Below are 27,758 nucleotides of genomic sequence, written 5' to 3'. Positions count from 1 at the left end.
TTTGTTTGCGCTGCTTTAAGCTGCTTAGAGAGCGGTTCGGATACAGAGCTGTTTTCAGTGTCCCTTCTCTAAGCTGGAGGATTAACTGTTAACTTACCATTACGGTTATGATGCCTGAATCTCTAACGGACCAAAGGGCACGGGGGCCGGTCGCTCGCTCTGAGATACAAATTAAAAGAACAGCTGAAGTTTTAGTGAGGTCTCCTTTGAGCTGTCAAAGCAGAACTTTCTGGCCAGATGGCAACCACAGAGCTCTACACAAAGGTAAGCGCGTACTAACTTTTAGTATATATTGGTTGTAATTCCATTGGAATGCCATGATAGATAGACAGATAAACATAGATAAGTAGAGATAGATGATTGATAGATAGAGATGAGTAGATAATTAGAGATAGATGATAAATAAATAGACTGAGATAGATCGATTTTGTTGAACGTTGTGCATGTGCATCAGTATTATTTTCACTGTCGGAGGCGACCGGCTGGTGTTAATGTTTAATGGCGCAGTGAGTGTATTTATGCTGATGGAGGAGAAAAAGTGTCACTGGGGTGGGACAGGAAATCACTCAGGCACATGAGACGGTTGTGTAACGTACAAAATATTGAATCAATATCTTGGTATCCATATCTTGAGACATAATCATAATCAGGTGCAATGCAATGTCCAGTCTTGCTCCTGTAAGGCCACCTTCATGCACAGTTTATCTCCAACACACCTGCAATAAACCTTCTAGTAGTCCTGAAGATCTGGTTTAGGTAGTTTAGGTGATGGAAGCACACGTACCAATTCATTCCTGAGGTGTTTTTTGAAATCCAGTTGAATAATGTACCCTTACACTCAACATTTGAGAGTCTGGGTAGTATTGATTAAAAAATAGAGATCAAGATCAAACAGGAAAACTTTGGACTTGCCACATACTGTTGATTAGCGTGAATATAGTTACTGTTTCTGTTGTCTCTCAGGGGGCATGTGTGTGGGTGCCAGACCCAGAAGCTGTGTGGGTGTCTGCCCAGCTGCCTCAAGACTACCGTCCTGGAGACCAGCACATACGAATCCAACTCACTGATGGCAGAGTACGACACTTACACACACTTATGATTCTGAATTCGAAACCATGAGCCTTTAAGAAACAACGTGTCGCACTAACCACTAATCAAACAGTGTTCAAAACATTATAAACTAAATGTTTTCCTAATTTTCAGCTGCACAGCCATATAAGACAAACGCTTCGTATTTCTATAGTTATAAACCATTTCTATGCTATTTTTCTGTTATAAACAAGGAGATGGAGTATCCGGTGTCGCCTCCATCGGGTCTTCCTCCTCTAGGTAACCCTGATATTTTGGAGGGAGAAAATGACCTCACAGCTCTAACCTTCCTCCACGAGCCAGCAGTGCTACACAACTTGCGTGTGCGCTTTCTCGACTACAGTAGCATTTACACTTATTGCGGTGAGTTATACATTCTACAGAAAACAGTAGCAGGTTTTTACAGCCGTTGGCCAATGACCTCTATTTTAATGGGTGTAAAGTTCAAAGCGCAGAAATTTAAATAACATAACTCATTGTTATATTGGCTAGTGTAAAGAACGTTTACCAAGCACTGGGTTTATTGAAATGTAAATTATGCACAGAAAATTATGATATATTTTTAAGATTGAGATTTATTTTAAGATTGATTTCACTTTTCATTTTAATTTTAACTTCAGAAATACATTGTCTCATTTCTCATATTTAATAGGGATTGTGTTGGTGGCGTTAAATCCATATGAACAGTTGCCCATTTATGGAGAAGAAGTGATCGATGCTTACAGCGGCCAAGACATGGCTGATATGGAGCCACACATTTTTTCTGTGGCTGAAGAGGCATACCGAACTATGATCAGGTCTAGAGCAAGCAAATAACAAGATTAGTTAACTTACAAAATATGTACCATGGTAATGCCATGGTATTCTGTGAATTACCTAATTAAAAGTACCACAGTAATAGCAACATTCTACCGTAATACTATTAATTCTGAGTCTGTATTAAATTACTGTAACTAAAACATATAGGTTTATTATTATAACAGAGAGGAGAAAAACCAATCCATCATAATCAGTGGAGAATCAGGTTCAGGTAAAACTGTATCTGCTAAGTTCACCATGCGTTACTTTGCTGTCGTGGGTGGTGCGGCCCAGCAGACCAGTGTGGAGGAGAAAGTGCTGGCATCAAATCCCATCATGGAGGTACTGAAACTTGTTTTCTGACCTTTTTTGATAAAGTAGGAGGAGGCCGTTTGTAACATTTGAATACCTACAGGCGATTGGTAATGCAAAAACAACCAGAAACGACAACAGCAGTCGTTTTGGAAAGTATATTGAGATAGGATTTGGACGTAAAGGAGATATAATTGGGGCAAACATGAGGACCTACTTGTTGGAGAAATCGAGAGTTGTTTTTCAGGTGCTTGCTCAATCATGTAGTTTTCATAATATCTCATAATTCAATAACCAAGCTTTGTTACTGAGATTAAATTTGCTTCACGACACAAACAGGCAGCTCAAGAAAGAAACTACCACATCTTCTTCCAGCTTTGTGCTTCCAGGGATTTGCCAGAGCTGAGGACACTTAAACTTGGTAAAGCCTAAACCAATGTCCTGAAAACATGTTTAATTGTGTTGGACATTTTTGTTCATTTACACCATGCACTACTGCATCTCGCTAGATTCTGCAGAGAACTTTCATTACACCAACCAAGGACAAGATGTGCACATTTCTGGCACAGATGATGCGGTTGAGCTAGAGCGGACAAGAAATGCCTTTACTATTCTTGGTAAGCTAAAAAAAATAAACATCCATACATTCCTCCCAAACAACCTAACACACTTTTTGCGAAACTTGCGGTTCACCCCCGCAGGAGTGCAGCCTGACCAGCAGATGGAGATATTTCATATACTGGCAGCCATTCTTCATCTGGGGAATATCAACATACAAGCCAGTGGTCGTGGTGGGGACCGGAGCTACATTGATGTACAAGCACCATTTCCTATTATTTTGCACATTTCTGAGTTAAATTTGATGTCTATGTATAGGAAGAACAGAAGCTGTGCTAATTTGTTAACAAGTAGCATGTGCTAATATGGACATAATTTCTTATTTATCATACTGGCAGGCCAATGATCGTTCGTTGGCCATCTTTGCCAAGCTTTTAGGGGTGGAAGGTACTCAGATGGGCCAATGGTTATGCCACAGACGATTGGCAGTGGGTGGGGAAATGCTTGTGAAGCCCATGACAGGTCAGCAGGCTAATGAAGCAAGGGATGCTCTAGCTAAGCATGTGTATGAGCAACTGTTCACTTGGACAGTGCAGAGGCTGAATTCATCCTTAAGAGCGCACCGGGAACAGCCCAAATCTTTTATAGGAGTTCTTGATATCTATGGGTAAGAGTTATTTTGTATGTAACAACAGAAAAACGTACATGTAGAATTGCTTGGTCAATCTTTTCTTTGATCATTTATAGGTTTGAGACTTTTGACAGGAATAGTTTTGAGCAATTCTGTATTAACTACGCCAACGAGAAACTCCAACAGCAGTTCAACAGGGTAAGTTTCCAGATATTGGAACTTGGTGTACATAGGCATCTTACATCTTCTATCTAGTGAAGAGTGACTAAGGTTGCTCCAGCCTAGTACGGTGACCATCTTATTTTTCCTGGACATGTCCTGGCTGGGATTTCAACATTTTTCTTGATATTCCGTTTCCCTCTCGAACACTGCAATGGGTATATTATTGTACAATGCCTGCACACTATTGTTCAAACTACTTTTTAGTTTGAATTGAAGTGGTGATGCTTAGACCTACCAGATGCTTAGATGGCTCCTTATGCTCCTGATGTCATATGCCAGTTGATCTGTGCAATGCTGCTTTAAGCTGAACAAGCCTATTATCTCCAACAAATAAGAAAACAATAGAAAAAGACTGAGACAAAACCTGGACTTTTACAATTTAGAAACCCTGGCCAGGACATTTCTGGAAAGAAGAGGTTACTCTACACCGTAGTGTGCATTGTACAAGTGCCAATACTTGGTTACACAGAGCTTTTCAAAACCTGACTCATCATTATCTGACTTGTTGACCCAACATTGATCAATCTGTTGTTTTAAATATTTGGTATATGATTTTCATCCTTGTCAGCACGTGTTTCAGCTAGAGCAGGAGGAATATCTGCGAGAGGAACTTCCTTGGAACCGTATTGAGTTCAGTGATAACCAGCCGTGCATTGCACTCATTGAAGGCCAACTGGGCCTACTTGATCTTCTGGATGAAGAATGCAGAGTGAGGAATCTATTTGTTGTAATCCATGCTGTAGTCCTTCCTATCATGACATCAAGGAGTGCTACCCAGTATCGCTCTGTTCTAGATGCCTAAAGGCTCAGATGAGAACTGGGCTCGGAAGCTTTACGACCAGCACCTGAAACACAGCACTCACTTTCGTAAACCACGCATGTCCAACTCTGCCTTCATCATTGTGCATTTTGCTGATATGGTAAGAAAACATCAATTCACCAAATTACTTTTAATGTTTGACTCAATAACACCAAACCTTTCAATGTTTGTGATCTTATTTTTTTTTAATTAGGTCCAGTACGATTGCGATGGCTTTTTAGACAAGAACCGAGACACTGTATTTGAGGAGCCCATCAATATACTGAGAGCTAGCCAGGTATTCTTTGAATAGTTAAGAAAAAATTTGCTTTGTTCTCAGTCTGCCTCCTTACAACTGTTTGTACCCTTCATAGTCAGAACTAGTTGCTGAGTTGTTTCAGAAGGAGTCAGCAGGTGGATCACTCCCCAACTCCTCTCTTGCAAACGGGAGCATACGTTCAGGAAAGAGAGCTCATCGAGAGCACAAATTAACTGTTGGCTATCAGGTGAGCTGCTTCTCCTGGTTTCTGTCTAAAGAAAACTCTTGATTAACCAGTCCTACTCAAGTCCATCTAAAGGTATTCTTTGACTCTTAAGGTCTTAGATTCCTATCTTTTCCTACATATTCTCTTTGTGTGTCTAGTTTCGTCAATCCCTGCAACTTTTGATGGACACCTTGAACAGCACCACACCGCATTATGTCCGCTGCATAAAGTCCAATGACCTCAAAAAGCCATTTCTGTAAGAGAATAAATAAAATGTCCTTCTTGATCATGTCTATTTTAATTTGAGTAACATTTTCTCATCTCTCTATATCAGATTTGATCCTAAGCGAGCAGTGCAGCAATTGCGAGCATGTGGAGTCTTGGAGACCATCCGAATAAGTGCTGCAGGCTACCCCTCCAGGCAAGTACTCTTCAGTAGGTCTCTCAATTCAGTTCTCTCTTTCATCTCTGACTCTCTCATCTGTACTCAGGTGGACATACAATGAATTCTACACTCGTTATCGAGTGCTGCTACATGGCTCTGTTCCTAAAGATGATATGCGCCATTCCTGCCAGAGTGCTCTTCCTGATCTCATCCCTGATCCAGAACAGTACTGCTTTGGCAAGACCAAGGTTTTCTTCCGGGCCGGACAGGTTGCAGTGCTGGAGAAGCTGAGAGGGGATCGCCTGCATGCGGCAGGAGTTTTGATCCAAAGCTGGGTGAGAGGATGGCTGCAGCGTAGGTATTATCAGCGGCTCCGGTGGGCTACCTTCATCCTGCAGCGCTACATAAGAGGAACACTGGCCCGAAGGTGGGTTAGGGTGTTACCTAGACAGCACTCTATGTACTGTATGCTTTTAAGGTCCTATTCTGGGGTGCGTTTTCCAAAAACAATTATTGTCGCAAGTTTTTTTGTTAGCAGTTCAATGAAACTAACAACCATGCTTTTGGGAAATTAAGCTCTGGTTGAGTAGTTTTTTTTCTAATGGGTGTTTTTGTATATTTGTGACTCCAATTTGAAGTACATGCTTTAATGTTATCTAACCATTAGGTTGGCTTGGAGCCTCCGTTACACACGTGCAGCTTTAATCATCCAGAAAATGTACCGCATGCTGGTTGTGCGACAGCTTTATCTCACCATCAGAGAGGCCACCATCAAAATCCAGGCCTTCATCAGAGGCACTCAGGCTCGTCGGATTTATAGACAGGTAAATGACTTCATACATGCCTAGGTATAGTTACAAAAATACAAATACATTTGCAGGTATATTTCCCAGAATGCTTAATTGTACAGCTAAATCCTGAAAAAATAGGCAAGGATTTACTTGATTTTAGTCTTTTATTAATTTATCTTGTTCTAAAGACACCAAGGACGTCTATGCATACCAAGGACGATAACTATAAAGGTAATGATAAAAGTATAGTTCTAAAAATAATCATCAGTATTAAAGTATATCAGAGTCCACATCACAAATGCACATTGAAACAATATTGTTGGAATTATTCAAATAATCTCAGAATTATTTTTTTCCTTCTGATGGAAGATAAAAACATTGCCACCCATTTAGAATCAATCTTGCTATCACATGCTCAACAATTTAAAATGGCAAATGTGCGTGTGCTTAGAGTAAACATAATATTGTCCACTGGTGTGGAGTTATCAGTCTTGGTGTGAACGGGCCTTAACAACTTTCAAATAATGCATCTCAATGCGGCATTTCTTTTATAATATGCCAGAGATTTAGAGTCAAACTATCAGGCAAAACTGTTGACTAATGTGTGTGTGTGTGTGTGTGTGTGTGTGTTTTGTGAGTACTACTAGGTCTATGCAAAAAAAGGCTTTGTTGTTCAGTTGCATTTCCATTTTCCATTATCCACTGAGGCAGAATATAATCAGTATGGTTGCATCATTCACCCTTTGCCTGTTTTATTTATATTGTTTTGTCATCTTTGTGTTGTCAAAGTAAGTTGTTTCAGTTTTAATTTATCAATTGATTGTTTCCCTTGTGTCGAGTATTAGTTTACCATTATTTATGGTTCATGACGTGTTGTTTTCATTAGAGTAAGAATAATTATACGAGTCTTAAAGAAGAATACATCCTCTTGAAATCACTAAATCTTAACAGGCAATTGATAATGGTGATTTTTTTGGTTATGGCAGCTTGGCACTTTACGTTGCATTTAGTAAATCAGTAGAGTGCATATATAGTTGTCATATAGTAAGCATTATTATTTTACCGTCTAATTTGTTTTATATTTGTCTCTCTAGATGCTGACCGAGCGGGCGGCGGTGTTCTTGCAGGCGCGGGTGCGAGGCTGGCAGGCCCGGCGCAGTTTCAGACACATCAGGGCTGCCGTGGTGCTCCTGCAGTGCTGCGTGCGCAGGCGAGCGGCAAGGAGAGAGCTCCTGCGCCTGCGTGCTGAGGCTCGATCGGTGGAGAAATACAGAGAACTCAATAAAGGCATGGAAGTCAAACTCATTCAGCTGCAGCTCCGAGCTGACCAACAGGTGAAAGCATCGATGATTAGCTCGGACTGGGATGTAACTCTGCAATCTTCTAAAATTAACCATCAATCAATCATTTTTATTTATATAGCGCTTTTAACAACACAGGTTGCATCAAAGCATTGTACAGTATAAGGTAGAAGAAGACCATCTCTTCTTTAAAATGAAACATCATGGTTTTCCTGTAGTAAATGTGTGTGTTTTATTTTGTTCTAAGCTTACTGATTGCAAAATGCTACATACCCTGGTTAAACTATTTGTAGGAAGTGTAGCTAGTGTAGCAAAACCACGGTTAACTTTTGGTTACCATGGTTTAACTTACCATTTTTTGTGGTTTCGTTTGTACTAAAACCATGATCTCTTTTTCTAAAGGAATGAGCAAATAATAATAATAATGATAATATCTATCTTTTTTTTAAATAAATAACTAACTACTTGTCATGGTGTAAGCAAAGTCTTAGGAAAAGGTATTGTAAAGTACAATATGCATTATAACATTACGATATACAATAACATTACAATATTGAGTTACTTCCTGAAAATGTTACTAATTTTATTACTTTGCTTTTTATGGAAATAATGCTTTACAGTACTTTTGCATTAATTTTTCTCACCTCGGCTGGGCTTGATTGTTTTTTTTTTTCAGTTTAAAGTCTCTATTTTTGGCAAAAGTAAAAGCGCTTTCAAACCTGAAGTGAAATAAATAAGCATCAGGCTGAAAAAACTCCAACTTTTCTATTGTGCTGCCATTCTGGATTACATGAAGAACAGGACACACAAATGTTTATCTATAGTCATTTTGTTTAGTATGGCTGAATAGGTTCGTCAATTGAATTAGTTTATTTCGTCCAGTATTTTCTTCTAAATTAATATCTAGTAATGTCTTACTTTCCTAGTTACTTTAAAAAGTAATCTGATTACATAACTGTGACTTGTAATGCTTCACCCCAACACTGGCACTATTCAGATTGTTAAATATCACTGTATATCAAGTGTGTTTGTGTCTCTCAGGCGAGAGAGAGTGCGTCTCTGAGGGAGACTCTTCAGGCCGAGCGAGAAGCTCACAGCTGTGAGCTGGAACAGCTGCGGTCCGGCCTCTTCAAACTCCAGAACCAGCTGCAGGAGAGCGCAAACATTGCTCCTTCACTCACGGACAAACAAGAGAAGGACAGGAGGAGAGCCGAGGAGAAAGCTGCACAAGAGATCCTCCAGCTTACACAAGTGAGCCACGCGTCGCATTTTATATATGGTTAAAATCATCCGCTTTATCTTCTCCAAACAACGCTCTATTCTGGCAAGGCAGCTGGTTCTGTTGAGTTTGTTTATTCCCCCGTTTACTCCAGGAAATCCAAGCTCTCCGAGATGAGAGAGATTCTTTGGAGAAAGCGAGGGACGATCTGGCCATTCGTTTGCAGGATCAGGAAAAAGCTCTGGAGGGTGAGTCGTGTTGTTTTCACCATCTCAGCTCCAATTGGTTAATAAATGAATGAGATGGCAGACTAAGACTAATTTTAACGGATTTAAAGACAAACAATGAGTATGGAAATAGTATAAACATAGTCGAATAAACACTAATGAGAGCGCTTGTGTGTCTCAGAGAAGCGTCAGCAGACTGTGGATCAGGCAGATGCATCAGTGCGAGCGGAGCTGGATGAGGAGAGGAGGAGATACCAGAGTTTACTCAGAGAATTCACACGACTAGAGCAAAGATACGACAACCTGAGAGACATGAGCCTGTTTACAACCAATGAGGTACATCTTTAATGAAAATGATCCTTTAAGACAAAGTTTCCACATCACGTCTCCTCCTGTTGAATACAGTTTCTAATTATCATAGCATTTTTCATTACAACAATTAATTCATGTAATTTACTCAATACCCAATAATAAACAAAAACTAAAACCATAAAAGTTACTTAAAAAAAACAATAAATCAAACAAAAAGTTAAATAAATTAAATACCATTTTTTTAAGGTTTTACAATTCCTGATTTTCATAGAATATAAATGTTTAATGATTTATTACATATTTTATTATATTTAAAAAGCTCTACACAAATAAACTTAAAAAAAAGACTACACAGTGGCCTATAGTAAACTAAAACTGAAACCATATAAAATTGTTACTTTAAATAATCAAAAACAAGCAAAAAAGTGGGAAAAAAATGAAATACAGAATAAAAACCCATGCTTATTTTATATCAGCCAGTTTAAATTTTGCATTTAGTTTAACTTAATGCACTAAAATAATTAAACGCAAGAAAAAAACACAAGACAAAACAATTAAACATATGTACAAATATGTAGAAACAAAAAAACAATAATAATGATGATAAAAAAGACCGCAGAAAAAAATTACTAAAATGTTAACTAAAATTTAAATGAATGAATGGATAAAAAAATCCCACTAATAAAAACTATAATAGTATCTCAGTGATAACAATGCCCTGTACATGTACAAATGTAAAAAAATGACATTACATAGTAATTAAAAAGATATTTGAATGTAGTAGTAATGATCTATTATGCATTATATAATGTTATATTAGTTTACTGCTTTTTGTAATAGTGATAAAATGATATTTAATATGTGTATGTATACGTGAATGTATATATGAGTTATACATGTGCGTGTTCAGCGTTCACGTGGACACAGACGAACAGATTCGACTGTGTCTCTGGAGCCTCTCTCGCCCGTCTCCGCACCGTTCCCCAGCTCGCCCGTCTTCCCTTCCCCTGAGGAGGTGAGGAGGATCAGCGTGACGTCGCCCACCGACAGGAGGCCCTGGAGAGACGAGCAGCCTCTGGTTAGTGTTTCAGTCCAAACTAAACATGCAAAACAAAAAACTGCAATAACAAACACAAGAACGCTTACGCGCAGAACGTCCTAATGGAGGATATGAGCGTTGCGAAAGACACTGCCGAAAGCATGAAGGGGGAGGACCTCCGATGCGCTTACGACGCTGTACGGGTGGCCAACAAGTCAGTTTCCTTCTGCTCACCTCACGTGCAACAGATTCGTACACTGGAAGTCATTAATGGCTGATATGATGCTCATTACATTGTATGTCTCCAGGTTCCTAGAGAGGCAGCTGTTGTCTCAGAGAGCGCAGTGGGAGCAGGAGATGTCAGATCTCCGGATGAAACTCCAGCAGGCTCAAGATACGCCTGGAGATCCTGAGATAAATGTACCTGTTCCGTTTGAACTTACCGTCGAATGCTCTTCGCGCGTTAATTTGTCATTTTTTACATGTTTGTGTGTGTTTATGAAGGACCTGACAGAGCGGGTGGTGGTTCGAGAGCAGGAATGCGTCCGGCTGCGACGGGAACTCGAGGAACTGAAACACACTGTGAGCCTCAGGAGAATCCTGTCTTACGCAGGTCTGTGTAGTATTTAGACACAGGAAGTATGCTCTTAAGAGTATGTGGAACCATCTTTTTGGTTCCTATTTCACTTTTAAATGGAACCTTTTTATTACCTTTATTTATTTTTGTGGAACGGGAAGGTTCCTTAGATGCCAATAAAGAACTGTATTTTTAAGATTGTGCCGTTTTTGAAAGAAGTCTCTTATGCTCACCAAAGCTTAGTAATTGCATAGTAAAAACATAGTAATATTGTCAAATTTAAAATAACTTTTCCTGTTTAAATATATGCCAAAATGTAATTTATTCCTGTGATGGAAAGCTGAATTTCCAGCATCATTAATCCAGTCTTCAGTGTCACATGATCTTGCAAAAATCATTTTAAGATGCTGCTTTTCTGCTTATATTGTTATTAATGATAAAATCGATTGCGCTTCTCGAAGGTTTACTTCAAATTCGTATTCATTTATCAATTACCTCCAATCCACAAAGCTTTGTTCGACTTCAGAACACAATTTAATGTATTTTAAATAAACAATGGGAATCTTGTGACCGTCCCATTGACTGCCAAGGAATGAACACTGTCAAGGTCCAGATAAGTATGAAAGACACTGTCTGAACGCTCCAACTGCAATCTGTCTTAATCTGCGACATTTTGAAGCTGCAAGAATACTTTCTATATGCAAAGAAATCAAAAACAACTTTGTTCAGCAATGTGGTACTGTAGCACCATTCTGGAGAGTATCGCTGGATACAAAGAGCATATGCTCTTTATGTGTCCGCCGTGACACACAAGATGTTTTTGTTCAAATCAAAGCTTAAATAAACCAAGAAAGTGCATCCTCGTGTCGTGGCTGACTCAGAACGGCGCTACGATGACGCCACGGTGCCAAATTGTTGAATGAAGCCTATGCATTTATTCTTTAAAAACGTTACACGTAAAGAAGTATGTCAAGAGCTACAAATGATCATGCAATTGATCTAATAAGAGACTAAGAATGAAAATGTATTTAACGCTCAGGCGTAGCTACGACCGCGTCCCAGGACCCGACGTCTCCTGGCCCTCAGAAGAGCCCGATGCTGACCGGACTGCTGGAGTGCAGGAAGAAAGATGAGAGCAAGCTGATCAAACAGCTCATAACAGGTCAGCAGCACGCAACGCTCGAGGGTAGTTTTGAGAGTAGTTTTGAGGACTGAACGTTTCTCTGTGGCAGACGCGAGGGTGGAGGGTGTCTTGTCGTTGCCCCCCGGCCTGGCGGCTCGGGTGTTGTTTCTGTGTGTGCGGCAGGCGGACTGCAGCGGTGATCAGACGCGGGTGAAGGGGCTCTGCAGTGCTGCCGCGGGCGCCATTAAAACCGCCCTGAAGGTGAACTGCTAACTTTGATTTACCTAGCGTTCGTATCTTTAGCATTTAGCGCAGTGTGCCAAGTTAAATGGGTGATGCTGCCGAAAAGAACCTTATTTTGTCTGTTTGGTGTAATGCAATGCGTTTATGTGTTTTAAGTTTCAAAAAACACCTTATTTTCCACATACTGTACGTTATTGTTTCTCCTCTAAGCCCCCCCTTCTGAAACGGGTCGGTTTGTACAGAGCTCACCGTTTTAAAGAAGCGAGGTGTGCTCTGATTGGCCAGCGATCTTTTTTGTGCACTAACAGCTTATAACACTCCAAAGAGAGGAAAATTTAAAGTGGCATCATATGACCCCTTTAAGATGTTATTAATGAAATAAGTGAACCTGAAGCCTTTATTAACTCCCATGAGCCGCGTGGAGCACTTTTAATGATGGATGGATGCACCTTTTTGGGCTTCAAATATCTCAGCGACCATTCACTGCCATTATAAAACTTGGAAGAGTCAGGACGTTATTTAATATAACGTTTTAAGATTGTATTCGTTTTAAGGATTAAAGTCATGTACATCTAGGATGGCTTGAGGGTGAGTAAATCATGGGGTAATTAGTTATTTTTTTTGGATTCATGTTGTAGAAACACGGGAATGATCTGGACGTGACGGCTGTGTGGCTGAAGAACGCTTACCTGCTCAAAGACCTGCTCTGCCAGCACTCTCCCCGACAGGTCACTCTTCTCACCTCTAGATACTCTACTTCTTTTGCGGAAACGACTTCAAACTGAAATCTGGCTCTTCTCCTGCAGGACGGCAGGGGCTCAGAGGAGCTGGTTCCTCTGGTGACGGATGTGCAGGACTCTGTCCGGACTCTCAGTGATCTGTGTATTCAGGCCTATCAGCAGCTGCTGTCCATCTCTGAGAGTCGCCTGCAACCCATCATCGGTACAGTTATACTGACACAAACACCTTTCCTACACAGCTGCCTATCACCTTGTAGTGTGTGTATATATATATATATATATATATATATATATATATATACATATATGTATATATATATATATATATATATATATATATATATATATATATATATATATATATATATATATATATATATATATATATATATATGTATATGTATATATATGTATGTTAATGATATTTATGGCAAATTTTAATGTTCGGATTGTTGTCATTGAGAGCATTGTCAAAATAACAAAACAGATGACGTTTATATAAATTTTCAGACAAACACAATACCAATAGTCTAACTTTAGAAGAGTTAAGGATTCATAATTTGGTGAAATAACCAAAAATAAATAAATAAATAAAAGAAACCCTTATTTTCATTCAGAACAAATAAAAACAATTCTTATTGTCAATTGTCATTTTCTGCAAAAAAACTCCTAATGATCATTCTAATATTAAACACAAAATTTACATTTAATTTTATGACTTTAATTTTATGTCTTTAATAAGTGTATATACATATGTAATATACATACATTGTATTTAATTCATTATGTGAACATAATTTTAATATACATAAACACACATATATAAATTTTTCATATTAACAAACAATAAAAATAATCGTATATTATATAATAAAATAACATGAATATACTTTTATTACATTATTAAAACATGGCCACATATTTCATTATATTTAGATGTATATCAAATTACATTAAAATTAGTAAAACATTCTCAAAATTGCAATTTGCAAATGTATTTATGCTTAAAACCTTTTTCGTCTTTGACATAAAATGGTGTGTGTTTGTGTGTGTGTCTGTGTGTATATATATATATATATATACACACACACACACACACACACACACACACACACACACCATTTTACATACATGTCATTATAATACATTTATTTACAATACAATGTAACATATATGTGGTCGTGCATCCTTCTCTTAACTTTAGTCCCAGCCATGCTTGAGAGTGAGACCATTCCTGGCCTGGCTGTATCTTCAGTGAAGCTGAGCTCCGGTCGTAAGCGTGCAGGATCTGACCCCCGACCTCCAGCCAGCGTGGAGGGAGCGACTATGTCAGGGGTCCTGAGGGAGCTGTCTGCGCTGCACACGGCCCTGTCCCGTCAGGACCTGCCCTCGGCCCTGCAGGAGCAAGCCTTCCGGCAGCTCATGTACCTGCTGGCCGCCTCCACCCTCAACAGCCTGCTGCTGCGCAAGGACATGTGCTGCTGGAACCGCGGCCTGCAGATCAGGTCAGAGATCTCTCAGACGTCTGCCTCAGTGTCTTAAACCGAATACGGAAGCTGAAGCGATGTGCGTATATTGTAGGTATAATGTGAGTTTACTGGAGGAGTGGCTGCGCAGTCGTTCTCTGCAGACAGGAGGCGCTGTGACTGCGCTGGAGCCACTCATACAAGCAGCGCAGCTCCTTCAGATGAGCAAGAAGACTGAAGCTGATGGACAGGCCATGGTCCGAGCCTGCAATGAACTGTCCAACCAGCAGGTGGTGTATCTGTTATTAAACTTACATGTCAGGCAAATTAAATACAATCTTTTTTTTCTTGCTGAATACTCTTTTTTTTATTATAAACAAAATATATATTTAAAAAGTGTTATTATATACATTATATAAAATGTTTATATATTTACACACACACACACACACACACACACACATATATATATATATATATATATATATATATATATATATATATATATATATATATATATATGAATTTAATTAAATTGAATATAATTCTGTTTATAGTAGAATAATTTTTTGCCTTAATAGTTTATCAGTTATATAATTAATAACCTTCATTGTAATATATTTATAGACAGACAGATATATATATGTCTGTCTATAAATATATTACAATGAAGGTTATTATATATATATAATAAATCAATACTCATTTGTAAATTTAGTTTTGTAAGAATTCACAAATACGTATGAATTCAATAATAATTTAAATAATTAAAACATTATCCTTTATCCTAATTTATTTTAAATACACACATTTGCAATTTTATTTTCTCTTAACAAAAATCTGAATAATGATTTTCTATATTTTTTGACTTTGTTTATCCTTACATTTATTTTAAATCTACATATTTGCAATTTTATATTTGTTTCATTTTCTTTAAATGATGTAATATAGATAGAATTATATATAACTTATTTATATGTAATTTATTATGTAAATGTATTATAATTAAATTATATACACATGTTAATTATATACACGTGTACGTACATGTACGAAATGTAATTTCAATATACGTTCAATAAATATGATCAATTATAAATACACCCAAATTTATGCTGGCACGCTAACCGTAGTGTTTCAAACGTGTCTTTCAGATGGTGAAGATTTTAAGCCTTTATACACCTCAGAGTGACCTTGAAGAGAGAGTAACGCTCAATTTCATCCGTATAGTGCAGGTAAGAGCAGAAGCATTCAATCCTGAAACAGCTTCATAGCAGGGTTTTTGTCCAGCAGTGACAGCGCTGCTTTTCTTGCTGGGTTTCCCAGGGGCTGCTGAAGGGCCGTTCTGAGGGGCAACCTCCACAGCTTCTGATGGATGTCAGACGGGTGTTCCCCGTCACGTTCCCTTATCTGCCTCCACCGCAAGTCAGTGCCGCCCAGCTGGAAATCCCAGAGTCCCTCAAGATCTCCTTCCTACGCAGGGTCTGAACGCGGGGGTTCCTTTGCCTCCTGAAATGCATTTTTTTTTTTTTGCCTTTGCCTTACAACCTCACTTTAAAACATTATCTGGGCATTTTGTGTATGGCATGCTAATTTTAGGTGCATTTTAAATGTAAAATGATGTTACCTTTAAAAATACCTATTTGAAATGTAAAGATTTTAAACGTAAATATAAAATAAAAATTTGCCTTGATCTTTATTTTTTAAGTATATTTTGTCATTTAAAAAAGTATATAGTGTGTGTGTGTATATATATATGTATATATATACATATATATATATATATATATATATATATATATATATATATATATATATATATATATACACACACATATATATATATATATATATATATAGTTTTTGTTTACATAATGTTACATATGTATATATATATATATATATATATATATATATATATATAAAATTATGTTTACGTATCTATTTATATATAATATAAAATATATAAACATAAACGTATAAACGTAAATATATGCCATATGTATTTATACCTAACAAATATACATTATACACACACACACACACATACTATACATCATGTAAACAAAAACCTTTATTTTGGATGCGTTTAATCGCTTGACAGAACTAGTATATATGGATATGTATTGAAATGCACATGTAATTGAACAGAAACCAACAAAAAATCCATACACGTTGCAATTTTCAACCATTTATTGGAAGTAGAAACAAACCAAGGCCGCCATCTGTTTTACCTCCATCCCCGATAAGAACGATCATATTTAGAAAAACGAAAATTAGAAACATCTTCGTATAAAAAAATCTCTCATGCTAGTAACTCTGTACCACTACACGTCAGTAATACATATTTATATATTCACAAGCCTTCCAAAAATAGAAAATAATACCCAAATATCAAAATAAATGACAAAATCAAGAGAAATAAAGACAACTATTCAATATCACGCCAAAGATACATGCTGGCACAAAGAAGAATCTTTCCCAACATGCACTGCTTCTTATATACAGGCAAGGAGTCGCCGTTTTATTGGGATCCGTGTGCACTTGTGTCTGCGTGTGCTTTGTCTCGTACTACATGCTCACGACTGTATCCTGTAATATTATTCACAAACAGCAACACACAGCTTTAATATTTGAAATCCTACTGCCCAAATGAAAGTATGTTCTTGCTACAGATTCTATTTTCCCGCTCTGCAGTCAATTCAACATTCAATAACGCCTGGCAGAACCCTAGTGTTCAATATCACAACACTGAACATAAAAGGATTCGGTCGGTAAAACAAAACAACAGCGAAGTTTGCAGCTACGGTTTGCGCTGAGCGTTCGCGATGTAAACAATCCAAGGCTGTTGATCACTTATGACTGATAGAACAAATGCATAGACTATTTTCGGGAGAAACGATGCGGGGAAATATCTGTCGCACTTCGTGGCTAAATCTCGATAACTTCACCTCAGATTTTCGCGAAGTAGCACGTTTTAGCGCTTAGGGAATGAACGGGTGTACGGCGTTTAACCCACACTGTAGAGCGTATCTCTTGTGCTTTTCTAATATGGTGGATGGTTTTCCAGTAAAATGGCAGGATTCATCAGCGGTTACTATGGCAACTCTATAGGAGAGATTCTCAATGACTGTGATTCTTCCGAGGTGTGAAACCAGCGAGTGGGGAAAAACGTCCCATTTTGCACGGAATGATCTGAAGCGGTGCGACATTTAAACGTGACGTTATAAAGTGAAATTTTACTGAAACAGGCAGCTCTGGTGTCTAACACAAGCAGTGTTTGTCAATTTATACATCGTATAAACCGTAGTGCCTTATCGTGCCGACAAACACCGGATAAACCGCACAGGCACTCAAACTTGAACGGATCGGAAAACACACGAGGACAGGACAGAGGTGGCCCTGTGATTGAATCTAGATGCGTGAAGCGTCTAAGTATCTTGTATTTGTACGATACGTAGAATTTATAGGATTTCCTGCAAGTGGCGCCCCCTTCAAAATAACTTTACGCATTTTCGGACTACATGAAAAAGCAACCACTCTGCTTTCAGAGGTGTATTTGGTTGTAGGTCTGTTTTTCATAATTCTCTTGTGCTTCTAAACGATTGCATAACGTTAAAGTCTGACCCATAGGGGGTTTTGGTCCCTATTAAGGAGGTTAAGGGGTGAAATGGTTGTACGTAGTGGAGAAACGAGACCCTGACATTAAGGCACCCTTCGAAGGGTGCAGGAATGATTGACAAAAGGCCGCACGAAAGAGGTTTGACATCATTACAGATTGCTGAATGTTGAAGAAAAAAAGGGTACGAAAAATCATGGCACTGTGTAGCACTCTGTCATGTTTACATGCCTTCATCTGGTTTTATTTCACAGATGCATTTGAAAAAATCTGATTATAAATAATATATATATATATATTACTACTGTGATATAGTCTTTTATTATTTTTTTATATATATATATATATATATATATATTTATTTATTTAAATATTTACTACTATTATAAATAATATACTATTATAAATAATATTTTCTGGATTTATATTTTGAGACCTGTGCATTAATAGTGATATTTAATGTTCTGAAGAATAGATAGATAAATATGTGTTGTACCTTTTGGCAGGTTTTTGTCTTGAAATATGCTTTATAAAAATCAAAGACATCACAAACATCAAGTATTTAAGACATACAATATCCTGTGTCTGTTTCATGTGCCAAATTGTGCTTGATAAACAAGCCCTTCCTGGCAATTCTAATGGCAGTGCACTGAATACAAATATATAACTGCTTTGTCACGTAAACGTTTGGACGTTAGAGTAAAGTAGAGAACCGAGATAAATCTTGTGTATTTTTTTCTATGTGCTAGTGCAACATCTGAACATCAGGGGGCAGTGTTTACACCAAAGTTATCATGCCTCGCTAGCTACTTCCTGGTCTTAGCTCCGCCCCTCCTCAGCAGAGCGCTGGTCGGATTTAAGCTTGACGAATTCTTTCGCGACGTCATCGTTGTTGCGCTGGGACAGGATTCGTAGTACGGTCAGGCCGGTTTCGTCCATGTGAATGCGTTTACCTAGCGGTAGCCAGCACGCTACGCTGCCCCGCGGTGCTACGTCTTTCAGCTGCAGTACCGCCATGCCAACGGTGCGGTCCTCTCGCTCGAAGCAGTAGTCTTTCACGCACACCTGCAGCTCATAGCACTCCGGGCCCACTTCGTTACTCAGTGTGCTTTGAAAAAGAAGCAGGATTATCGTTCAGGAACCGCTGCGTAAAATGTGGTATGCAGAAACGAAAAAAAAGTGCATGTCACTCACAAAGTAAAGGTCTCGTTGTATTTGGGAGCCCAGCTGTTGTTCTTGGACTTGGTGGCATACTTTCTCTTCTTATCACTGAGATGAGGGCCAATGATGTAGACCTCCACGAAGGGACGGAAAATTCCTGAAGTCTGCCAACGTAGGTCATTCGCAGCCACCACTAAGAGAAAACACATTGAGTTGTTCACTTGCATCCCATTACCCTGCAGAAATGAAACTACTTGTGGGACCATTTGGGGTTGCTTAGACCACCACACTACAAGAACCCTCTATTCTTCTGCACAAACATGGTACATTTAAAGGTACAACAGCTTGTAACTGGGACAGTACCTTCAACGGGTCATCTTGGTAGCTTATCTAACCCTAAAAGGTCCATACCAGAACCTTAAGAGTGTCATATTATGACTCAAAAATTGTAAGCTCCAGTCTGCTGCTGGAGAGCTACTATACTGCAGAACTCAGTTCCAACAATTTCTTCAATTATTAAGTAATCCCGAATACCTTAATTTGTTGGTTTAGGTATGGTTAAATAGGGTTAGAGATGAGATCTGCAGGACAGCAGCTCTCAGGGAGCAGGGTTGGAGAGGAAAGACACTGAGGCTTCTTCAAAAGAATTCCACCAGCAAGTTTTACCCTACCTGATGCAACTTTTTCCAAAATTTAAACTCGAGGAGGAATGCAAACAAACAGGCTTCAGTTGCACACCAAGAAACAATATGTACCTTTCACTGTGACTTTGTGCTCTCCCGTATTTGGATGAGTGAAGATCTCTACATGGATAGACACCTCTCCGACTGCATCGTCTACACCAGTACCTGCAGACAAAATGAGACAAGTCAAGTCAAGACTCCATATTCGGTCAGGCAGAATACTTTGCATCAGTATGGCTCAATGGAACTTCTAATCACTTCCTTTGTGAGTCATACAGAGGCAATGTATGCTTTCAGCTGATTGGATGACAACGACATTTAATCAACGTAATGTGTCGAACCTGGCTTGAGAAATCATTAATAATATGAAGAGTTTTTCAGGTTGGTCTTTCATGTCGGAACACTTCTTAAATACAAATTCAGAGCATATTATTGTATCGATTGAGTTCGAATGTGAATTTCATTTGTACAGAATTTTAAATTAGCGAACAGCCGCTAATTTCCATAAGGGCTAACATGCTTAAGTCAAAAAGCTGTGAGCTGAACAAATTTGACTTTACTTAATTGGGGTGATGCGTTAATGAACTTCATATAGCACTGCGCAGAATGCAAATGAGCTCTGAAAGTGATTGAACAAGTGATCCTTGCAACAATCTGAATTTGTGAGGCTTGTTCAGGAACAAAATCGGGTGCACTTTATTCCGGTGTCCGTGTACAGCGCTAACAGCTTTTCACAGCTAGCTAGCTAACACAAATATCAAGCTAGCAAACCAGTGTTTACGCAAAGCAACCGTGACCTGAAATAATCAATGAAATTAGCTCATAATACACCAGACAACCAAAATAAAGTAATGCCTCACAGGATTCTTTTGCAACAAAGTGTTTACGATACAAAGAGAAGTGTGTTTTCTCAGATTATCATGAGTGTACCATCTGCACACATGCAGCGCGGTCACACCTCACTTCTGGTGTTTCATGAAGGGTTTATAACCATGATGGGGAGGGGGAGAGCAGTCCTATTCGTCCAGTCATTCATAGGAAGGAGAAGACAAGGAGAACATCTGATATTGTCTTTCACTTGGTTTTAAATGCAGGCAGGTACATGCGGAAAACCACATACATTCCCACACAACTCCATTCACTCTCATGGAGAGTCCTTTTTGTCCTAAAGTTAGGATGATATTCACAAATAAATTCTATGCATTTATGTTTCTAAATTATTCAGAAACCACCTTTGATTAATGATGCCTCCAGTGAATTCATGAGCTAAATGGGAATTAAATGGCTAGATCTTTCCACCGAATCTAGGTCAGCTGCAATCAAATAATAATTAAAACATAGCTTCCTTCCTTTCGGCATCTGTTATATGCGTGCGCTTGTCAGAGAAACAGGCTGATAATGCAGTTTCCTCGGAGCTGAACCGTCTGAGCAAGCAGGGATTTGAAAGTGCTTGAACTAACGGTAATGCTGACGGCTGTTGACGTAGCACTTTATGATAACTCCTACCCAAAGAGCATCTGGGTAAATGTCACGAAATCTGTCAAGAAATGTCCATGTCATATTTCACCAGAAAAGTCAAGAAAACGGTGCTAAAGTCTGTAAAATAATATATATTTAAAAAAATATATATTTTAGTATAATTTAGCAAAAATCTAATATTTTTCAAATATATTTATAATATATATTTTGTAGTGCCGTCAAATGATTAAAATAAATATACATATGATCTGATGTATTTTATATGAATATAAATATATCCGTGTAAATATTTTCAAAATATATGCTGTATGTGTGTGCATTTATACATACAGAATAAATACGCACAACACACACACATGTAAACAGATATCTAAAACTTATTTTGGCAGCGCTATTATTTAGGTTATTCATTTCAACATGTTTTGATCATAAACGCATTTTCATGAAAATATGAAGTAGACTTTTAGACATTCATCAAATCCTTACCAAAACTTTGGTGTCTCTAAAAATAATCTTTAATCTTTACCCTAATAAATAAAGCAAATTTGTCTCGAGCGTCTCAAACCTCAAGTTATAATATTTCCAATTATAATAAATCAAATCCAAATATATCCAAGTGATTTTTTCGTTTTACAAGGCCCTTAAATGCCAATTTAGGGCCTTTCTGAGCTGATGCACACTGACAGAAAGCTCATCAGCTGACCCCAGGAACAAACTCCGATTGGCTGAGGGAAGGTTTGTCTTGTTAGTCTGAGCCTAAGGGAGGGAAACCACGTTGCGTGGTCGTGAGGGAAGATCGCGCTGCGCAGCAGAACAGACCCTGCCCGCGGACAAGCTGAGTCAGTCGCAATTAATGTCACATCTACATTCGACAATGTGGTTCAGTGCTCGGAAAGTAACGTTTCGTCACGGTCTCTCACTCGCTTACTCATTGACACTCGCGGCTCGTCATCCGCAGAGCACACATGCGCCTCTCGCACTGCAGAAGTGTGTGCATTCCTCATTCACTGCCATTCAAAACACACTTCATCCTGGGCTATCCGGCTGCTGTAGCGTCAAAATACATTTCAGACCAATGTATGTGATCATACAGCATGTTCTTCCCAGGTACTTGTACATGCAAGGCCCTTTCTGTGGGGACATATGGGTGGTCGTGGGGCATGCGATTGGCCCGTTGGAATGGGAGGTGCATGATCTGGTTTGGGTGGAGCACTGATTGGTTCTTTGTCGTCAGGAGCACCGGGCCCCGCGTGAACGTACCCTTCTCTGGGTACACGTCTTCGCTATGGGTGAACCTTACCCCCTTCCCTCCATGAACTGGTGAAAGAGAAGGAGAGGACGCAGAAAAATACAGAGAGAAATTGAGAGCACACAGTGAAGGGGATTCGAGAGATGGAAAGAAAGAAAGAAAGAAAGAGACAGTCCAACAAGCTCAAGAAATTAACAGTCCTCCAAAAACAAAGTTTATCTTCAACCTGTTGAGTTTTTTTACACTCATACCCACATTTGCACACGCACTTGCTTTCATATGTGTTTAAATACTTAAATGAAGCGGTGACATTTACCCTAATTACACTTTAAAGGATTATCTATTAAAATGGCTCTGCCAGGGGCATCCCGAACTAAAGTGTGTCAGGATTCCCAAAGTGTGTGTGTGCGAGAGAAAAAAGGGATATTAACAGATAGAGATTAACATATATAATACACAATAATATATATAAATATAGAAAAATATGCTTAAAGTAAAGAAAACTATATTTTTAAATAATTTAGCTGTATGTATTTAATTAAAGAAATGGCAAAAAAACATTTTGGACCAAATACATAATTGTTTTATATTTTTTTTGTATTCTTTTTTTTGTATTTTTGTATTCTTTGCACACAAAAAGTATTTACATAGCTTTACGGTTTAACCACTGATATCAAATGGACTATTTTAATGATGTCTTGACTACCTTTTTGGGCCTTGATATCAGAAAGGATTTCATGCAAAATATCTTAATTTGTGTTCTGAAGATAAACAAAGGTCTTACAGCTTTGGAACGGCACGAGGGTGAGTAATACATTTTTATTTTGGGGGCGAACTATTCCTTTAGGTGCAAACAATAAATTTGTTTGCAGACTACCTGACTTCATTGATTTTATAAGACTGACATTTTGCCAAGGTAGGGAATAAGTATTTGGAGTAAGTATTTGCTATTTAAAGACAGCGAGGCGTCTGGATGTGCCTTACCTTGTGTATTCTGGGACTGAACGAAGGTCTTGATGAGTTTGTCGGTGGCCTGAGTGTAGAGGGAAAGGGCGTAATGCAGAGACTGCAGGTCTGGGCTTTTCTCCAGGAACGTCTTCTTCAGCCCCACACCTCCAGCATGGAAGTATTGCTAAGAAAGCACAAAACAGGAGACATTTCTTGAGACAATGTCGCTGTGTCTGGTTGGTCGGGACGCTCAAACAAACAATACAAAGCTACGGTGGATTAATTTCACGCTGATTCCCTGGAAACTTCCTACGAATGGCTTCTTATAGTTGTCTCTGCTTATTAAACTGGGACATTTCTTACATCAAAAAAAGCTTATATTATTTTCTCCTCTGCATCCCAAGGTGCAAAGACAATCCACTGAATGTGATAAAAGTTTGGCTAGAGTTTAAATTGAATATTACAAGGAAGGACAGTGCTGGAGGATTAGACAGTGCAACAGAACTATTAGATGAAAGTCATTTTTGCAATATATTTAACTACCTACTATTTGAAGCAGTCTTTACACTGACACTTAGTACTTTACCCACCTTTATAGTATCCAGTGCTAACTCAATAACTGCACACTGTTTAGGGGACAGTGCCTTGGCCTCCTCACGAACCATGTGCTCCTACATAAGGATAAAAATTGTATGAGAACAAAACACAGCAATACTCAACAATTATCTCTTTACAAAGTTTACAAAAAAACGTAATGACATGAAGACATAGTGATTCAAAAATATTTGAATTCATACAAATTAAATGCTAAACTAATAAACATTTAAAAATGTATTAATAATAGTGCTGTCAAATGATTAAACGAAATAAATCACATCCAAAATAAGTTTTTGTTTACATAATATATGTGTGCATTGTATATATTTAATATGTATATTTAAATGCACACAAATATAAAGTTTTTTTAAAATTCATATACATTAGTGCTTAAAATGATGACATTTAAAAAAAAAAATAATTTATAATATATAATAAATAAATAAATATATATATATATATATATTTATACACACATACACACATGTATATATTTAAGATAGTGTCACGTTTCTATATTAAAATGTTTATATCTAAAATATATGAACATATACGTAAATATATTTTTAAAAGATGTACTTTATCTGTGTTTATATTTATTTATATATACATAATAAATATACACAGAACACACACACACATTATTTTGGATGCGATTAATTATGATTAATCATTTAGCAGCAAAAATCTATAATAAAACACATTTAAATCATTTATAATCATTCCATATATATGATAATTTCTGAATAATTCAAATGTTTAAAATGTAGCATTTACAATAATTAAAATGATAGATTTCTATAATAATAAAATATTAATGTACGTTATAATTTTTATTTATGTTTATAATATAAATGCAAATATGTTGCTAAAGTGTCATTTTTGCCACTACAAGTATTCATTTAAAACTTCATTCAAGTTCATTTAACCATGAGTTACCGTAATCCAAAGGTATCGTATGCAACACTTACTACAAAATAAAAAGAAATTGGAAAAACTTTCATACTTTCAACTTGGAGAGCTGACCGAGTTCTTTGGCGGCATTGAATATAAGCTGAGTGCCCTGGAGGAAGAAGAGGGAAAAAATGGAGGAAGTAAGAAAAACAAAGAGACATTAGTTAGGTCACAGAGTTTGGCAAGGTTGTAGACAGAAATGCCACATCACAGAGGTCAGAAACAGACGGTCTCAAACGTCAGACGCGCACTCGCACAATCCCAGCGTGCCCCGCCACCCCCAAACACACTCGCACACAGCCACGCATCGACACACAACTGTTTGTGCAACATGAGACGGTAAACTAGCTACATACAGAAGACAGAGACAAGAGTTGACAGGTTTACAAAACCAGTAGGTCCACAGCCCGAACAACACCACTCTGGTGATATATCTAGTATCTACGACTGGCCGATACTCTAATTTTTGGATATATCACTAAGTGAATGAGGCTTGTGTACCTTATTGTACCATTATAACATTATACAAATGTGTACAATGCAGTCCTTCTTGGAAAATTAAACTGTTAGTATACAGAAATAGTCCTGTATTTCTGACATCGCCAAAAGAAATAGTCGTTTAGACCGGCATGGACATCGAAGTCTAAAGCGACTGTCAGGCATGCATTATTTAACCTGGTATGTCCGAGCACCTGTAATGAACTATGTGAGGATTTGAAGGGGAACACGGGTGTGTGAGTCTATAGGGAAACCCACAACTGCATTGAAAACAAGGGGTAAAAAAACACTGCTTCCACCGGTTTGTTTCAACAGGGGACCCAAGTCACACAAAGAAGACATTAAGAATGAGAGAGAGAGAGAGAGAGAGAGAGAGAGAGAGAGAGACAGGACACATTGAGCTAAATGGGGATTCAGTCCTTACATCACTGTGACAAGCAAGCTTCACCCTGCCCTGTGAAGAGAGGATAGTGTAATTAACTTGAGAATTGGTCTTGGCGCTCTTTAATAGGCTGACAGTGTCCTTTATTCAGTAACCGAGAAGACTAGCGGGCCAATCACATCATTTCAGAGGCAAATTATGAAAAATGAAAAAATATGTTTGTTGTTAAATAGACAGCTCACCCAAAAAATTAAAACTCTGTCGATATTTACACATCCTTGTTTATATGTTCTTGATTAATTATTTTTGCTAGGTGGAACTTAACAGGAGATGTTTTAAGAATGTTCACACTTTTCTATGAAATGAAAGTGAACGGGCCCTGGATCTGCTATATATATATATATATATATATATATATATATATATATATATATATATATATATATATATATATATTATAATTATGCTAATAATAATAATAACAATAATAAAAGTGCTATAAAGTACTAGTTTTCAAAATGTCTACATAAACTGGTTGGTGAAAAGCTAAAATATTAGAGTAAATACAGAAAAAAATACGATTACACTATAAACTGTTTCAAATAAAATACTGACATTTATTTATTAACAACACAGTACCTGACCCTAAATGTATAATACTATAGTAAGCAGAAAAAAATATATGATGTAATATAATAACTTTTCAGAGTTTAAACTGAATATTCCTTTGTGAAAGGATGGTAATATTTTAGTTTGTGATTAAAAAAAAAAATTTCAATCCCATCACTTATGTGCCATATTTGAATATTCATTCATGTGAATGATCTTTTAGAGCTACGGCAGTGGAAATAATTTATATGTGGATGTGAGACAAGAGAAAATGACAACAGAATTTTCATTTTTGGATGAACTACCCATTTAAAGTAATTGAATTTTTGTATTCTGTATTCGGACCAACTAAACTAGGCAAATACGAAAACTATGAAATCCTTTCAAGGCAATTCTAGAAAAAAAGATATGAAAACATCTTCAAATGGAAGCTGATGGATTATAAAAATCACATAAAAAGGCAGAAATAATATTTGCACCATAAATGGCAATACAATTTTTTTTACAGATGAATACACAGTTTTAGATTGTGAAAATAAAATATCTCAAGCCTGCGTGAATAAGGTGAAAAACTAAAAATAATATCCCAGAAAACACATCAGTATGACACCTCGGGGTTCCATCAGACCAATTCTGGGTCAACAACACGCAAAAACCAAACAGATTGACAGAATAATGTCTGCAGAGACTAAAAAAGAGAGGCTCGGGAGTTGAGGTGAAGATCAGACGCAAGCAACAACCCACAGAGGAGAGGTTTCAAACAGGTGACAGAGAAGGGGAGGGTGGAGTCACCCAGATAATAGGCCCACCACTGACACTAGACTGGTAGAGAAAGAGCGTAGTTTCCAGGAGAACGAGTAGAGGAAGGGGTTGGCAGTCAGACATCAGATTGGAAGTACTGTTGGGGCGGAAAAAGGGCCTTGTCCAAGTCAATTAGGAAATGCACCATGCTGCAGCCACCTCGGGTATACAGACCACTGAGGTGGCCAGGGAAAGGAGAGGAAATGGACGAAGAAGAGAAGAAGGAGACAGCGGGAGAAGGAGAGAAAGACGTGACAGACGAATGAGGATGCATTGGACAAGAGGAAGGGACTTGGCAGCCACACAGAGCAGAAGGAGGTGGTGGGAAGGGGGTCACCCGGCATGGACGGACTGCGGGACACACAGACGCACAGACAAAAGTGCTCTGGTACTTACTATCATCTGTGGAGGTGGAGCGGGGGGGAGAGCGAGAATGTAATAACCAGAGAGAAGGGTCAGTG

General features: G+C 38.0%; 3 protein-coding genes across 15 annotated transcripts in view; 2 read left to right on the top strand and 1 right to left on the bottom strand.

Moving 5' to 3' along the window:
* Positions 1-27,758, top strand: part of LOC122327734 (CUGBP Elav-like family member 5) — a 1,183,696-nt gene that overhangs the window by 874,456 nt on the left and 281,482 nt on the right. The gene's annotated exons all lie outside the window — the stretch shown is intronic.
* si:dkey-110c1.10 (unconventional myosin-Vb) lies at positions 132-15,995 on the top strand. The gene is made up of 35 exons (XM_043223243.1): positions 132-264; positions 964-1,074; positions 1,284-1,452; positions 1,742-1,886; positions 2,073-2,229; positions 2,303-2,446; positions 2,539-2,620; positions 2,709-2,816; positions 2,901-3,013; positions 3,156-3,424; positions 3,505-3,586; positions 4,179-4,319; positions 4,405-4,530; positions 4,624-4,707; positions 4,784-4,915; positions 5,053-5,150; positions 5,229-5,315; positions 5,386-5,706; positions 5,947-6,103; positions 7,165-7,404; positions 8,413-8,622; positions 8,745-8,838; positions 8,999-9,153; positions 10,040-10,207; positions 10,282-10,382; positions 10,477-10,588; positions 10,673-10,781; positions 11,785-11,907; positions 11,978-12,129; positions 12,750-12,839; positions 12,918-13,053; positions 14,056-14,356; positions 14,433-14,607; positions 15,472-15,552; positions 15,644-15,995. Exons 1-35 carry the CDS (start codon positions 238-240, stop codon positions 15,803-15,805), a joined length of 4,962 nt encoding a protein of 1,653 aa, XP_043079178.1. The 5' UTR covers positions 132-237; the 3' UTR covers positions 15,806-15,995.
* unc13a (unc-13 homolog A (C. elegans)) overlaps positions 16,496-27,758 on the bottom strand; it is a 38,772-nt gene continuing 27,509 nt past the window's right edge. For 2 of the 11 annotated variants that reach the window (XM_043223231.1, XM_043223239.1), the window contains 9 exons: positions 27,694-27,699; positions 25,930-25,959; positions 25,060-25,116; positions 24,047-24,127; positions 23,493-23,640; positions 22,520-22,576; positions 19,853-19,945; positions 19,131-19,290; positions 16,496-19,044 (listed from right to left, as the gene is read on the bottom strand). In XM_043223231.1, coding sequence (XP_043079166.1) covers positions 18,756-19,044; positions 19,131-19,290; positions 19,853-19,945; positions 22,520-22,576; positions 23,493-23,640; positions 24,047-24,127; positions 25,060-25,116; positions 25,930-25,959; positions 27,694-27,699 — 921 coding nt within the window. In that variant the 3' untranslated portion in view covers positions 16,496-18,755. The remainder of the gene's footprint in view (positions 19,045-19,130; positions 19,291-19,852; positions 19,946-22,519; positions 22,577-23,492; positions 23,641-24,046; positions 24,128-25,059; positions 25,117-25,929; positions 25,960-27,693; positions 27,700-27,758) is intronic. The other 9 variants (XM_043223234.1, XM_043223242.1, XM_043223235.1 and 6 more) reach the window with 6 other exon arrangements.

This window comes from Puntigrus tetrazona, chromosome 22, assembly GCF_018831695.1.
Source record: "Puntigrus tetrazona isolate hp1 chromosome 22, ASM1883169v1, whole genome shotgun sequence".
Taxonomy (NCBI): Eukaryota; Metazoa; Chordata; class Actinopteri; order Cypriniformes; family Cyprinidae; genus Puntigrus; species Puntigrus tetrazona.
Note: the sequence above shows the minus strand (reverse complement) of the source record. Positions and strands in the feature narration are given on the sequence as shown.

Coding starts and splice junctions, on each gene's coding strand:
- si:dkey-110c1.10 (XM_043223243.1), top strand. CDS start 238: ATGGCAACCACAGAGCTCTACACAAAG. Junction 6,104..7,164: donor CTCGTCGGATTTATAGACAG/GTAAATGACTTC, acceptor TTGTCTCTCTAG/ATGCTGACCGAGCGGGCGGC. Junction 10,782..11,784: donor GAGAATCCTGTCTTACGCAG/GTCTGTGTAGTA, acceptor TTTAACGCTCAG/GCGTAGCTACGACCGCGTCC.